At 65.1% G+C, this 15,939-nt stretch overlaps 1 protein-coding gene across 2 annotated transcripts; it reads right to left on the bottom strand.

The window, feature by feature from the left end:
• Window positions 1-840: 840 nt before the first annotated feature.
• On the bottom strand, window positions 841-4,101 carry TMEM121 (transmembrane protein 121). 2 transcript variants are annotated; one of them, XM_072762532.1, is made up of 2 exons: window positions 4,029-4,101; window positions 841-2,244 (listed from the first exon to the last, which is right to left on the bottom strand). In XM_072762532.1, exon 2 carries the CDS (start codon window positions 2,088-2,090, stop codon window positions 1,134-1,136), a length of 957 nt encoding a protein of 318 aa, XP_072618633.1. In that variant the 5' UTR covers window positions 2,091-2,244; window positions 4,029-4,101; the 3' UTR covers window positions 841-1,133. The 2 variants fall into 2 exon arrangements, with proteins under 2 accessions (XP_072618633.1, XP_072618634.1); XM_072762533.1 differs by lacking the exon at window positions 4,029-4,101 and adding an exon at window positions 3,795-3,909.
• Window positions 4,102-15,939: the final 11,838 nt, after the last annotated feature.

Below are 15,939 nucleotides of genomic sequence, written 5' to 3'. Positions count from 1 at the left end.
GGTGACCAGCCAGCCACAGCCTGAGGGGCAGATGGCTCCCACAGCCCGGAGCCCTCCTGGGAGCCGTTGGTTCTAGACACATTCAGGCAACAGGGACGGCGGGCGTCGTGACCAGGCGGTGGGGGTGAATGCACAGAGCACACGCCTGGCACGCCACAGGGCTTCACAACGCGGGCCGCACGGTGCCATGCGTGCCACCTGCTGCGTGTGGATCCGCCAGCCAGGAGGCTCGCGAGGCATCCTCAAACAGCCGTGTGGACAGCCTCCTGAGGCCTAAGGCAGAGGGCCCCCTCCCCAAATGCTACAGAATCGTCCTTGGCAGGTGGATGCCGGGGCCACGTGGCAAGTGCATGGGGCCAGGGGACAGCCCCCCCAACCCCTGCTCTTGGTGCCGTGTGCTCCCAAAGACAGGCCAGACTGCATCAGGCACCCTCCCGGCCCCACCAGGGCACCAAGCTGCTTGGGCCTCAGTGCCGTGGGCTTCCCAGGGTCTGTGTCTGTGGGCCCAGCCGAGGGGCTCCAGCTCCCCGGCTCCCCAGGCTACAATGTCCACCTGGGAGCAAAGCTCCCACCTGATCCCGCGCCTGCACCCCACCCCGGCCGCGGGCCCTGGGGTCACCTGGGCCTCAGGCCGCAGGCAGGCGCCTGGCTGAGGTATGGGGGGGGGGGGGGGGGGGGGGGGGGGAGCGCAGAGTCCCGTCAAGGCGTCTGTGCAGGTGGAGCCGGTGCACCAGCGACCCCGGGAGCTGGCCCAGACGCCCCCACCCGCCCCACCCGCCCCACCCAGCCCCACGCGGGCCGTCGGAAGCAGGACTCAGGAAACAGGCAGCGCAGGGCGGCTTTGGATACAAAACTGTAAACACGAGTCTTTAAAATGCCAGAGGCCCCCCCTCCGGCCTAGACTCTGCGCCAGGGGCTCCCCACCACGGGACCCCCAGGGACCAGGCCCCGCCCGCTCCGTCCTCCCGCGCGCACCGGCCACGGGCTGGGGGACCGTCCGCGCGCTGGGGCGCGGGGGGCGCGGGGCGCGCGGCGAGTCCACGGTCCGGGGGATTCCTGAGATGAAGAAGCGGCCGCGGCGGCCCCCGGCGCCCTGGGGGCGCGCCCCACCGCATCCGGCCGCACGGGCCCTGTCACGTGCCCAGGGCGTCGCGCGTGGGCGAGGGCCCGTGGGGGCGGCCGGGCGGGCCGTGCAGCGGCGGCGGCGGCGGCACCGAGTTGCGCTGCGCGGGCGGCGGCTGCAGCTCCAGCGCGAGCGCGGGCGGCGGGAAGTCGCGCACCTGGCGGCGGTACTCGAGGAAGGTGCAGGCCTTGGTGGCCAGCGCCACCACGTTCTTGCCCACGAAGATGGCCGAGACGCGGCTGTCGCGGAACAGGGCCATGTTGGCGGCGCGCGCCAGCACGGCCACCACGTTGACGGTGGCGAGGCTGAGCACGGGGTAGAGCATCATCTTCTGCGGCGCGATGTGCTCGCCCTGCATGCTGACCTCGCTGAGCGCCACGCACGGCAGCACCAGCAGCAGCATGTAGCAGTAGAAGAAGGTGAGGCCCTCGGCCCACAGCGGCAGCCCGGTGCGCGGCGGCTCCCACAGGTTGGCCTGCATGTCCAGCAGGTCCAGCAGGTCCAGCGCCACCCAGAAGAGGCGGCCCCGCAGGTCCTCGCGCTTGCGGAAGGTGCGCACGTACTCCATGCGGTCGAGCGCCACGAGCAGCAGGAACAGGCCGGGCACGCACACCGACAGCAGCAGCGTCAGCGCCTTGCGCGCCACCGGATCGGCCGCGCCCCTGCGCGCCGCCTTGTAGTTCTGGAAGATGAAGTAGAGCTTGATCTCCAGCACGAAGATGTAGAGGAACCAGAGGATCATGGCGTAGCCGCGCTTGGCCGTGCGCACCTCGGCGCCCACCCACACGGCCACGTAGCGCAGCACCAGCAGGAAGCACACGTCGCCCACCAGCACGATGATGCACACCCCGATCTTGCGCGGGCCCTGGTTCTGCTCCACCAGGTACGCGTCCATCACGGCCATGCTGCCCATGATCACCAGCGTGGTCAGGCACACGTGGCGCCGGTCCGGGGGCGGCAGCACCATGGTCGGCCGCCGGGGCCCCGGCCTGGGCGCGCCCGGCCCCCACGCGCGGCGGGACGAGGCCCTGCGGCGGCGCCGCTCAGCCCGCGGGCATGGCGCGCCGGGGCCGGTCGGGCCGCTCCGGGGGCGCCACCGCTGCCGGCCGCGAGCTCGGGACCTGCGGAGACCAGAGGGCACAGTGAGGGCGCGCCGCGGGCCAGCCCCGGGCCCCCCGGCCCCCCCCCCCCCGACCCCCGGTCCCCCCCCGGCCCCCACCCCGGAACCCCCCGGGCCACCCCCGGCCTCCCCCGGCCCCCCCCCGACCCTCCCGGCCCCCTCCCGGGCCACCCCCGGCCCCCCCCGGCCCCCCTGGGCCACCCCCGGACCCCCCGGCCTCCCCTGGCCTCCCCCGGACCCCCCGGCCTCCCCCGCCTCCCCGGCCCTCGGCGGCACGCACGCGCCCAAGCGCGCAGGGGGCGGGCGGCGGGCGGCGGGCGGCGGGCGGCGGGCGGCGGGCGGCGGGGGGGGGGCCGGGAGCCGGACGGGGCCTCCAGGGGGCGCTGCGGCCCCACCCGAGATCCAGACCCGCTTCCCGCCGCCGCCAGGAAGGAAATGGGGCGGAAGTGGTTTCTGCCCGCCGCGCGCGTCCGCGGCCCCCGTGGTGCGTCCCCGCCGGGCCCTCCGGCGTCCTTGCCCCCACCCCGCGCCGCGGCCCACGACCCAGGAGCATCCTCTCCCGGCGCCCGCCCCCTGCACCTGCTGCCCCCGCCTCGGCGACCCCGCCCGTCGCCCGCGGAGGCTCGCGTCCCTCCAGGAGCGCTGCCCCGGCCGCGAGGCCGCAGCCCCACACCGCCCGCTCGCCTGCCGCTGCCTCCCGGCTCCCTGGGGGCCCCTCCGGAGGTCGCCCCCGCCGCCAGCCCCCGCCCCCGACCCACGGGCCCCCTGCCCCTCTCGCGGCCGGGGCGCGGCTGGCAGCTCCGCGCGGATCTGATCGCCCGCAGCGCACTGGGGCCCGCGGCGCCCCCCGCGCCCTCGCCCGGAGCCCGCCGAGCCCCGCACCCTTGGCCCCGGGCTGTTTACTGCCCTGTCTAGACAAGGACATAAAATTTCATGTCACCCGTGACTGTGAAGCCAAGGCTCGGCCTTCCCCTGCTGGCACCAGCGCCCCCAAGGCTGGGGCAGGGCAGCGGGGCCGCCTGCAAGCCCGCGCCTCCCCTCCCCGCCCCAGCAAGGCCGCTGCCCCCCCCAGGGCCCCCCGCAGCCACACTCGGGCCCCACCGAGTTCGCGCGCCTGGCGGGTGCTGGAGGGGCTGCCCCTCCGCCCTGCACGGGACCAGGGGCTCCCGGGGCCCACCCGCACCCCAGCCCGTGCTGCCCCACGAGGCGCAACCCCGTCCCACCCGGGCCTCTGGCCGCGGCCTGGGGAGGGCCCTCCTGCCAGGCCAAACGGCCAGAGCCGCTGCACCGCTAGGCCCTCCCCATCCAGTCCGCGGCGCCCGCGGTCCCCTCCCGGCCACTCGTCAAAGGCGGCCCGGGGACGCCAGGGCAGACCCCATCCCGGCGGGAGCGCCCAGGGGGCCCGCGCCACCGCCCCAGGGACCACAGCCGCGCCCCCCCCCCCTCGCGCGCGCAGCCTCCCCGGCCTGTCCCTGGGGAACCTGGTCCCCGGCCCTGGGTCCTGGGCCGGCCTGGACCCCGCGTGCCCCTGCGCGCGCCCCCCCTCGCCACCTCCTCAGCGCCCAGTGGTGGGGGCGGGCAGGAAGCGGCCGCCAGCCCCGGCCAGACCCAGGCTGCTCCCGACAGGCTGCGGCTCAGCGCCTCGGCCCGCACCGCCCGCGCCCGGCCCTGCAGCATCGCTGCGCAGCCCGCCCGCCCCCGCCCCCGCCCGCGCCCCGCGCCCTCCCCGCGCCCCGCGCCCTCCCCGCGCCCAGCGCCCGCGCCCCGCGCCCTCCCCGCGCCTACCCACTCCGGGCAGAGGCCTCGCTCCCTCCGCTCTGCCCGCTCCTCTCGCTCCTCCGCCGGCCCCCGCCGAGACCCCGCCCCCCGAGGCCCCGCCCCGCGCGGTGGGGGTCCCCGCGCCCCGCCCCCCGCGGCGCCGGTTGCCACGGCGACCGCCCTGCGCCGCGCAGGTGCCGGGACCGCGGCGGAGCTGGACCCCCAGACCCGCGCGCCAGCCCCGGGAAGCCTCTGCCCTGCCTCCCCCGCAGCCGCGGAGCGTGGCCCCGGGCCTCCGACCCGCCCGGGCCGCCACCTCGGTGACCCCACGCGCCCTCCACGGGCAGCCTGAGGACCCCGCTCCCTGCCGCGGAGCCCCGGCTGAGCGCTGGCCCCCTGCAAGCGGCCGGTGGGAACGGGAAAGAGCCGTGCGCCTCTGGGCGCCGCATCCCCAAGAGGCCCCGAGTCCCGGATTCTTCAGCCTCCCCCCCACCAAGCCCAGCCTGAGCCCCGCACCAGGCCCAGCCTGTCCACCCTTAGGGCGGAGGAGGGGCGTGTAGCTGCGGCTCTCGCAGAGCTGCGCCCACAGACGAGGAGATGCACGGTCAGGGAGGTCACCAGGATCCCCCTGATGCGGAGGGGTGAAGCCTGACTCGCACCTGAGCCCCTGAGCGGCTCCCAGGCCCACACAGCTGAGGGGGTCTGTGCAGGGGACCCCCGACGGGCACCCGCCCTCAGCACGGGGCCAGGGACATGTCGTGCCAATGGGAGCAAAGATAGCAGGCTGCTGTGGCCACCCAGGCGCAGCACAGATGAGGTGCTGAGATCGTGGGGGCAGACCCTCCGGCCGGCTGGTTAGGACAGCAATCCCCATGCCCACTCCCACGCCCCCAGGTAAGGGCCCACCTGCCTCGGGGATGGCTCAGCTCCCCCAGGGAAGCCTTCAGAAGCCCCCTGCTTCGAGGGACAAGGGGCCTGAGTTGAAGGCCACCCCTGCAGCGTGGAGGGAGGGGGCAGCAGGCTGACGGCAGACAGGTCCCACTCGGGGAAGTGGGCACTCCGCGCAGACCCACCCTGGCCGCTCAGGAGGCAGAGCCAGGAGCCCCTCCCTGTGTCCTCCTGCCTCGGGGGCGGGCTCCCCCCCAGCCACCCTGCCCCTCTCCACAGCCTCTCTCCCTCCGCCCTCACTGACGTCACCCAAGGGCATGCTCAGGAAGCCCAGTCTGCAGCCCCAGAGCTGCAAGGCTGCCTCGGTGCTCCGCACACCACCCCGCACCCACTTCTTGCCTCCAGTGAGGCAAAGCCCAGGCCTGAGAACCCCTGGCGTGTGTCTCTGCGCTGACCTCCCTGGGGCTCACGCCCCTGCCTCCTGGTGTCTCCATCACCAGGGCCGCAGCCCTGAGGGCAGCCCCAGAGCGGTTGGGGTTGGGACCTTGGGCGGGCGGGCGGTTCCTAGGGGACAGTCCGTTCTTTGCCTCTTCGGCCTGTGGTGACTGCAGCAATGCTTAGCCTTCCTTGGCTCGCGCACGTCATGGGGCCTTTGTGTGTCTGTGTTCTTCTCATGAGGACACGTGTCATGTTGGAAAGGCCCACCCTAGTGACCTCATCTTGACAACATCTGCAAAGGCCCCATTTCCAAATAAGGTCGCATTTGGACATGCTAGGGCTCAGGCCTTGAACATACCTTCGGGGGGACATAGTTCAACTCACAAACGCTTTCCCCAACTTGCCAGTCTGTGCCCCCCTCGCTGCCGTGCCTCCCCAGCTCCTAGGTCTGGCTGTAAAGCGCCCTCCGCCCTGCCCCAGCTCTGGCCCTGCCAGCACCCAGCCGTGTCTCTCGAGACAGCCCCTCACGGCCAGGCCAGGCCTTGTTTCCCCACCGTGCACATCGTCCTGCCAGCTCCCCGGGCCGCCAGCAGGATGGCAAGCCCGACCCCACGCACCTCACGCCAGGCCAGGCTTCCATCCAGCTGCCACCTGCACTCTGGGGTCTGGCTACCTGCCCTAGCTGCAGCCCCTCCCCTCTGGCTGTCACTCGGGTGCAGTCACCAGGCTGGGCTCCATGCCCCTGGCCGGCCTGAACCAAATCCACAGACGGACCGTGGGAGCCTCACAGTGCCTGGATCCCCTCCGGACACAGAGCAACTTCACACTCCTGGCAGCTGCGCCATAAGCTGTGTGCTGGTCCTCAAGCTCTTGGAGGGGGCGGCAGCTCGGCCCACAGGGGCTGGGGTCCCTGGCTCCGACCTTGGCGGCAGGGGAGCCGAGCAGGCCTCACCTCCAGTGCCCAGCAGAAGCACGTGGAAACCTCAAGGAGGCAGGGATCTGCACTGCAGCCCTCAGTTGTCCCACAAGTGATTTTCCAAACACAACAAGCCACCACACTGGACTGCAGGAGCCAGCAGAGACACACACTGAACCCGACGGAGACGCACCCTGACGCTTCAGAGCCTGGAGGTGCCGGGTGCAGGGCGAGACGGGGCCCTGGAAACAGCAGCGCCACCGAGCGGATGGGGGAGAGCGCTAAGCAGGCCTGATAGGACTAAAGTAAGGACCAAAGGAGCAGAGTGGACACCCTGGGGGAGCCCTGAGGATGGAGGGCGGTGAGGGAGCCAAGCAGACTGGGGCATGGAGGACAGAGGCGGGGACCACGGAGGTGAGAGGGCGGAGAGGGGTGGTGGGAAGCCTGACCCTGCGTGTCCTTGCAAGCCCAGGGCCCCCACCAAGGCACAGCGGCACTCTGAGCAGGGTGGCAGCGAGGCGGTGCAAGGACGGCCTCCGGCCCATTTAGGAGAGTGCTCCCACTGTCATGGGGCGCGTGATGGGCTTTCAGGGTGACGGGTCACGGAGCCTGCGCTTTACCTCCAGACGGCCTGGGACACGCATGCCGGCAGAGCTCAGCCGTGTGTGGCTCGTGGGTAAGAGCTGCTGAGCCCAGGCCATGGGCTGAGGTTTGCTCTTTTCGTGTCCTGGGGAGACAGAGCAGACACAGTCGACCCTACAGTGTGTGGAGCTCGAGGGCTCTGAGAAGTAAACGGTAGCAGGTGGACCGTGGTGAAAGCCAGAGCTGGAAGCACCACCGAACGAGCGGTGGGTCTCAGGATCTTCCTCCGTATCCCCAGCCTCGACTCAAGCCAGCCTCAAGGCCAGAATGGGGTGGGGACCTGGACGGAGAAAGCTCCGGGAAGCCCTCTAGTTGTGGCTCAGGGGGCAGGGAAGAAACAGGCGTCCTGATGCTCACGGGGATTGAGGGAGCCTCGGGCAGAGGGTGGGCTGGGGTGGCCCTCCTGTCCGCACACCTGCCCCCGCCTGCAGTGGACACGCAGGCTCACAAGTGCCTGCAGCGGGGAGACCTCCTCTCCTGTGGGAGGAGACGTGGTCCCTAGACGATCTTCCCCTCTTGCGTGAGGGGAAGCTGTGCGTGTGTGCAAAGTCTACACGTAGAGCTACAGGACAGTCCCCCACGGGCCACAGGGTAGTGCTCACTCAGGGCGATCCACGTGACACTGTGAAGGCTTTGAAAACAGCCGACGCTGAAAGCACACCCTCCAGGAGGCTGGGTTCATCGCGTTCTGAGACAAAAATATCAGCATTCTCAGTGGGATTTTTAGAAGACCAGGTATTCACGAAGTAATATTTGATTGTGCAAGACACAATCCAAAACTATTCTGCATATGAAGAACCAGGAGACGGACCCCTGGGGGGCTCAGCGGTTGAGCATCTGCCTTGGGCTCAGGCCATGATCCCAGGGTCCTGGGATCGAGTCCCACGTCGGGCTCCTGCATGGGGCCTGCTTCTCCCTCTGCCTGTGTCTGCCTCTCTCTGTGTGTCTCTTGTGAATAAATAAATAAAATCTTTAAAAGAAGAAGAACAACAACAACCAGGAGAATCCAACCCACAAGGGGAAATGAATCTAGTGCCAACATGACAAACCCTCCACAAAATATTAGCAAGTAGAATTGATCAACATTAAAAAAAAAAACTACAACCACCTGAAGGGTGCCCCGGGAATGCAAGGCTGGTTCAACCCAGGAAAATAAATCAGCGTCATCCACCAAGCTAAAAGCCTGAGGAAGATCGTATCAGTTGATGCAGGGAAAGCATTTGACGGAATCAGCATCCACCCATGAGGAGCGCTCTGAGCAAACAAGAAACAGAAGGGACTTGCTGTCACGAAGGGCACCTACAGAAAGAAGCAACAACAACAAAAACCCTACAGTTGAGATAACACTGAAGGACCGAGTGCTTCGCCTTAGTCAGGTATGAATTAATGAGGACAACGTACGTCCTCGGTAACTTTACAGTAGAGGGATCTGGCAGGTGCCATTCTGACCGAGTAATAAAAATTAGAGGCACCGACAGCAGGGAAGATGGGCCTCGCGGGCTTCCTGGCGTGAGGCGCCGAGAAGGCACAGCACCCCGTGTGTAATATCCGCGCCCACCGGTCGGGGGACACGATGGAGGTGCATTCTACAGGTTGGTCGTGGAAGTCAGGAACAGACAGAGGAACGTTCCAGATGGAAGAGGACTCAGGAGAGGTGGCAGCCAAATGCACACACGAGCCAGGCCTGGTCAGGGACCAATGAAGGACGTCATAGGGCAGTGGCGAGGTTCGCGTGGCATCTGCCCGTTAGACAGGGATGCTGGGGGCGCCCGGGTGGCTCAGTGGTTGAGCGTTTGCCTTCAACTCAGCTCATGACCCTGGGGTCCTGGGATCGAGTCCCACGTCGGGCTCCCTGCATGGAGCCTGCTGCTCCCTCTGCCTGTGTCTCTGCCTCTCTCTCTCTCTCTCATGAATAAATAAATAAATCTTTAAAAAAAAAAAAAAAAGACGGGGATGCTGGGCAGGGGCGGTTTCCAGATTCTGAAGGTGGAACTGAGATTATGTGGGAGAAACGTCCTTTTGCTTCGGGAATACACGGGGGTATAAGGGGAACAGGCGTGTGTCTGCCGCCTGCTCTCTAAAGGCACAGAAGGGGAACACGTGCACCGCACAAAGGACACGTGTATGTGTTACGTGCACGTGCAGACGGAGAACAGAGGGGCAAAGCGTCGAGTGAGGAATCCCCGTGAAGGCACAGGGGAGCTATGGATACCACTTCTGTGGGGGCTTTTTATTTGAAATTCTTTCCTTTTTTTAAAGATTTTATTCATAGGGCAGCCCGGGTGGCTCAGCGGTTTAGTGCCACCTTCAGCCCAGGGCGTGATCCTGGGGCCTGGGATCGAGTCCCACGTCAGGCTCCCCACGTGGAGCTTGCTTCTCCCTCTGCCTGTGTCTCTGCCTCTCTCTCTTTGTGTCTATCATGAATGAATAAATAAAATCTTTAAAAAAGAAAAGAAAATGAAATTTCTGTGTATAAAACATGCATATGGGGCACCTGGGTGGCTCCGTTGGTTAAGTGTCTGCCTTCAGCTCCGGTCATGATCTCGGGGTCCTGGGATCGAGCCCCATGTTGGGCTCCCTGCTCAGGGGGGAGTCTGCTTCTTCCTCTCCCTCTGCTGCTCCCCCAGCTCCTGCTCTCTGTTGTTATCCGTCTCTCTCTCTCAAATAAATAAAATATTTTAAAAAAATAAAATAAAACAAAACATGCATATATGTGTATGTAATATATGACACCTGTACACACGTGTTTGCACGCAGTGTTTATAATACCGAGGAATAAATCTAACAAAGCAAGTATAATACCTCCAGCCAGAAAACCAGAAAACACTAATAGGTTACACCTAAGCAGACAGACCTGTGTTCATAAATTGGAAGAATCAATATTTATAAAGCTGTCCCGTCTCCTCAAACGAATCTATACACTCTGTGTAACTGCAAGCAAAATGCCAGCAGTTCGTCCCCAATACATGACAAACTGATGATAAAATGTGTACCGAAGTGCAAAGGGCCAAGAAGAGTCAAGACCGTCGGGAAGGGGGCGCCCGGGGCGCTCAGTCGGTGAAGTGTCCCGACTCTTGAGCTCACGCCTCGATTTCGGGGTCATGAGTTCAAGTCCCACATTGGGCTCCACGCCGGGCATGGGGCCTGCTTAAAAAAATAAATAAAATATTTTTTTTAAAAAAAAGGCTTCGTGAAGTAAAACAGGATGACAAAATTTTTTTTAAAGATTTTATTTATTCCTGAGAGACACAGAGAGAGAGAGAGAGGCAGAGAGACAGAGAGAGAGGCAGAGACACAGGCAGAGGGAGAAGCAGGCCCCACGCAGGGAGCCCGATGCGGGACTCGATCCCAGGATCACGCCCTGAGCTGAAGGCTCAACTGCTGAGTCACCCAAGTGTCCCAAAACAGGGCGACACACTGACCGACCACGGGCGCAGACCTATGGTGAGGCTGCAGGAGTTCCAGCGTGTGCATGTGCGTTCACAGAGGCAGGCAGAGGGCCGTGGGCCGCAGCAGAGCGGCGGACACCTGCCCGGCACAGAGCGCGCCGTCTGTGGCAGGTGCCACCTTGCAGCAGTGGAGCTGGTGGTCTTCCCACAGATGGTGCCGGGACCGTGGTCGTCCACGTGGGCACGAAGAGCCACAACTCAGACACCCGAGTGCTGTGGGAGCGAACGATGCTCTAAACTAACAAGTATGTTTAGGAAGGTGAGAGCAGGGGGGATCCCTGGGTGGCTCAGCGGTTTGGCGCCTGCCTTTGGCCCAGGGCACAATCCTGGAGACCCGGGATCGAATCCCATGTCGGGCTCCCGGCAAGGAGCCTGCTTCTCCCTCTGCCTGTGTCTCTCCTCTCTCTCTCTGCCTATCATGAATAAATAGTAAATAAAATCTTAAAAAAAAAAAAAAAAAAAAAAAAAGGAAGGTGAGAGCAATGTCACGGGATGGGTCAGCAAGGAAGAAAGCCCTGAGAGACTCATCTAGAGAGAAAACTCTTTCTGACTTTGGAGTTGGAAAAAAAGCTTAAATGGGCCACAAACAGCAGTGGCCATAAAAAAGAAAAGAGTGATCCACTGGATTATGTGGGTCTTGGCTTCTTTTTTTTTTTTTTCTTTTTAATTTAATTTAAATCCAATTTGCCAATATATAGTATAACCCAGACTCAGCTTCTGCTCATCAAGAGACATCACTGAGGGACGCCCGGGTGGCTCAGCGGTGGAGTGTCCCCCTTCAGCTCCGGGAGTGATCCCGGGGTCCCAGGTTCAAGTCCCACGTCGGGCTCCCTGCATGGAGCCTGCTTCTCCTTCTGCCTGCGTCTCTCATGAATAAATAAATTTAAAAAAAAGAGAGAGAGAGAGAGAGAGAGCCATCCCCGAGAGTGTGCGAAGGCAAATCACAGACAGGGAGGCGCTTCCTGCAGCTCCAACGACGGGCGGAGGACTCCCATCCAGAACACACTAAGAACCTCTACATGTTGGTCAGAACCACAACACCCCGAGGGGAAACACGGGGGGAGATGCCAACAGGCACTTCCCAAAGGGGCAGCAACAAGGTGGCCAGCCCCTCTCGCCATCGGGAAGGGCACGGCCGCGGGGCCGAGTGTGCGTGGAGGCGCTGAAGCCCCCCGGCTCTGCCCTGCTGGCGGGGTGCGAGCCTGGGCACCAGCCTAGGAAACGGGCCTCGGCTCCTGCCACTGAGCACAGACACGCTCTGCGGCTGGAGGGTTGCACGGAGCGTGCACGCGAGCAACAGATGGCCAGGCGGGGGAAGCGTCACCTGAAACAGCTGCGACAGCCCCGCGGCCCCCGACACAGGGCACAGCCAGGACGTCTGTACGATGGATTCCGGGCAGCAGTAAGAGCGGGCGGATGACAGCTCCGTGCAGCCAACCCGCGTGAGGTTCACGAATCCAAGGCCGCGGAAAGAAGCCAGACACGAGCGTAGGAAACAAAGACTTCATGAAGCCCCAAAACAAGGCGGAGGTAAGTTATCGCGTTGAGAGGTGCGGGCTTCGGGGTGAGCCATATGGAAGTTTGAAATCTATGATCTGAAACAGCTCGTCGGAAAAATAAGAGTGGAAGGAAACCTTCTAAAAGTCACAAAACCGGGCAGCCCGGGTGGCTCAGCGATTTAGCGCCGCCTTCGGCCCAGGGCATGATCCTGGGGTCCCGGGATCGAGTCCCATGTCAGGTCCCTGCATGGAGCCTGCTTCTCCCTCTGCCTGTGTCTGTCTGTCTGTCTCTCTCTGTGTCTCAAATGAATGAATAAATAAAATCTTTAAAAAATAATAAAAATAAATAAATAAAAAATAAAAGTCACAAAACCAGGCAGCCCGGGTAGCCCAGCAGTTTAGGGCCGCCTTCGGCCCGGGGCGTGATCCTGGAGACCCGGGATCGAGTCCTGAGTCGAGATCCCTGCCCAGGAGCAAGCGTGTGAGCAGGTGACAGGATGGAGAGGATACGATGAGTAAACCCAGCGAGAGACGCACAGTCCCCAACACAAGTGATGAAGGGATACGACCAGGCGGTCGCATCAGAGGGGCCCGAAGAGCTTAGCGAGCGCAGGCGACGACAGTGGCACCTGGTGCCCCTTGCACTGCAAACCTGTGGACGCCACACAAAGCTGGGGAGGGTCTCGGGGACGGGAGCGTCCCCGCCGGTGGGAGTGTGGGCTGGAAGCGAGCACAGCCAGGTGGAGGGTCACCCCCGCACCCGGTCCCCGGCCAGTCTGTGACGCCAGAGCCGGGGGGCGGCAGGGGAGTGAACCTGAAGGATGTGGACACGCACCCACTGGACAGAAGCAGTGACGAGCTGGACACACAGCTCCAAGGACGGAGCCCTGAAAACGTAACACCAAGCGGAGGGGAGCAGAACACAACAAAACCTCGCGCGCATTAGGGTCGTGCCGAGGCACCCGAGGGCGCCACGGCCCATTCTCAGGGGCACCACAAGGCACTTTGAGCTTTTCCAGGACACGGGTACGCACGGCCTGCCGGGTGGCCGGGAGTCGGGGCGCTGCCCTGCCGTCCCCTCTGGGGGTCTCTGCCAAGCGGGCTTTCCGGACCTGCCCCGACTCGGGGTCAAAGGCAACAGCAGCTGGTCGGCCGGGCCGAGGCGGCCCAGAGGGCAGCGCAGTCTCGGGCGGGAGAAGGTGCACGGGGCCTCACGGTGTCCGGCAGCCCACGAAAGTGCGGTTATGTGGGAATCACGGCTTTCAGGGGCGCCCGGGGGCCCGGTGGGCGGGGCGTCCGCCGCCGGCTCAGGGTCCTGGGGTCCCTGCTCGGCCGGGCCTGCTTCCCCCTCCGCCTCTGCCCCTCGCCCTGCTCCTGCTCTCGTGCTCTGTCAAATAAATAAAATCTTTTTTTAAAAAAAAGAACATTTGTGGGCAGCCCGGGTGGCTCAGCGGTTTAGCACCTTCTTCAGCCCAGGGCCTGATCCTGGAGACCCGGGATCGAGTCCCACACCGGGCTCCCTGCATGGAGCCTGCTTCTCCCTCTGCCTGTGTCTCTGCCTCTCTCTGTGTGTCTCTCATGAATAAATAAAATCTTTAAAAAAAAATTTTTTTTCAGTGGATGGGTACTTGGGTTTTTTTCTGGTTTTTGTTCTGAACTGCCAAGTTGTTAGGACCCAAATGCATATTCGTAAACGGAACTGTCAGAGGTTTCTTTTGAGCAGGGGGGTCCTGTGAAGAGCCCTGGGGGCAACGCCAGACCCCAGCACGGGACCCGGGGAGACCCGCCTGCCGCTGCTGAGCCCCCACCCGCCCCAGGAGAGCAGCCCCGTGCCCATGTGCTCCCTGCACCCGCTCACATCCCAGGTCTGGGGGCTGCACAGGTGTCTCCACCGCATCCACGTCTGGCCCATGGCGACCTAGACAGGCGGGGTCCCCCCAGAGGAGGGATATTGGCACATCATCCATAACACCCCACAGCTGGAAGGAGGACAAACACAGCGCCGTGTGTCCACAGATGGACGGGACTCAGTCTCAGGGTAAGGGCGGAGGGCCTGACCCCTGCTCCCACAGGGGCGAGCCGTGAGGACCGGGCCCTGGGTGACCTCAGCCCGTCACAGGACCGAGCGCGTGTGGTGCGCTCACCTGAGGGCCCTTCAGGAGCCTCATCCATGCAGCGGACGGGCCGGGGAGTGAGTGCGGATGGGGCCGGGGCTTCAGCTTGACGGGGTGAGAAGGTTCTGGATATCTGCTGCCCAACGGTGGGGAAGTGCGTAACACCACTGACCCATACACCTAAAAATGGTTAAGGTCGGAAATTTAATGTTAGCCTTTTACCACCAAGAAATATGAATGGTCCCCAAAATGGGGGTGGGGGGGACCTTGGTGTTATAAAGAATCTGAGTAAACCAGAGGGAAACACAAGAGGGCCATCAGCTCACGTGCCCCAGAACCAAGACAGCCAGAGCCCAGAGCCCGTATCCACCTGGACCCGCCTGGGCCCAGCCTGCGGCCACCGCCCCCCACCACCTCCCGAGCCCAGCTCAGCTCACCCGGGGCCACGGGGGCTTTCTGGAACAAAGCCATCGGCGGCTCGGCAGGAGAGCCCAGCGGGCCACGGGCGTGTGCAGCCCCTGCGCCCGACCCTCCCGAGCGCTGCCCCGCCCCCACGCACACCCCGTTTCCGCGGTCTGACGGCCCTCCTGGCTCCGGGTCCCCCAGCCCGTCCTCAGCTCTGCCCACCACCCTGACACCTCGACCCGCCGCCCAGCCCCCGGGGTGACGGTTACCCTCCGGCGCTGGCGGCGTGTAGGCGCTGCGGGAATGCTGGGGGGCGGCCAGCGCAGCCGGGAAGGGCCGGGGAGGCGGACAGACACCCTGCGGGGGACGCGGGGGCTGCGGACACATGAGGGGAGCACCCGGGCCAGGTCACCAGCCGCGCCCCCCACCCAGGCTTCCGTCCCGAGTGCCGCGGAGAAGTGTCGCGGCCCCGGAATGTGGACGTGACCGGCTGCAGCCCCGCCAGCCGCGCCCCCAAGCGTGGGTCCAGCCAAGGTGGGCCAACGGCCCCGGAGGCCCTGAGCTGAAGGAGAGGAAGCGGCCGGTGGGCGCGGAGGTCAGGGCCAGGACCCGGGAGCTGGGGCGGGGAAAGGTCGCCGTGGGCGCAGGACACAGACGCACTTGTGTGCACGGCTGCCCGCGGGCCCTGTTGGCGCCGTAGTTGGTCAAACACCCGAGAGGCCAGCACAGCTGCGGGCAGGGACAGCAGACGCAGGTCCTGGAGCCCGCGGGCCCAGGCCACCAAGGCCCCCACCCTGTGACGCCTGCGTGGCCTCCTCTGAGGTCTCCTCGTAGGTCCCCTCGTGACCCGTGTGTCCTTCCCTCACGGACCCAGGAGGCCTGGTCACAGCGGGGCCCATGGCCACACTTACCGGCCGGCTGCCGTGCGGGTCCCCCCTCCTGCCAGCCCCGGGGGGAAGGGCCTCCCCGGCCTGGGCTCCAGCCGCCCAGCCCTGCCCTGTGAGGGCCCTGCGCCCACCCGGCGGGCTGGTGCCACCTCCCACCTCTCCCGTCCAGGTCCCATGGTGACCCGCTTCCTCTCCCCAGGGTCCCCCTCCCTTCTGTGTCCTCTACACCAAGTCTCCGCAGGTCACAAGCGTCACAAAGGGATTCTAGGCTGCCTCATCCTCCCTTGTCCGTAAGATGGAGTCTTCAGAGAAGCCGGCTTCTGGCGTCGGTGGCGGCCAGTGGAGCGTGGTGTCCTTGCCCCGCTGAGCCACCCTCAGACACCTGCCTGCCCAGAGCAGCCCCCACTGCCCCTCGCTGGCCGGGCCGGCCCGTAGCGTGCACATGAGCTCCGCCGGCCTGCGCCTGCGCCTGCACCTGGCGCCTCAGGGGTGGGGGACCCGGCCTCCACCTGTGGGCTGGTCGTGTCATGTGCATCTCAGGACTGTCACCGACCAGCCTGGGGCTGCAGGGGAGGCAGAGGAGCATCACAGAGGCCGCCCATGGGAGATGGACCTCGCCGACGGCCCCGCGCCCCCTGCCCACCTACGGCCGGGCCGCTGGGCCGCGCTTCCCCAGCCACCAGGTGCGAGCTTACGGCGG

This window comes from Vulpes vulpes, chromosome 6 (assembly GCF_048418805.1).
Source record: "Vulpes vulpes isolate BD-2025 chromosome 6, VulVul3, whole genome shotgun sequence".
Classification (NCBI taxonomy): Eukaryota; Metazoa; Chordata; class Mammalia; order Carnivora; family Canidae; genus Vulpes; species Vulpes vulpes.
Note: the sequence above shows the minus strand (reverse complement) of the source record. Positions and strands in the feature narration are given on the sequence as shown.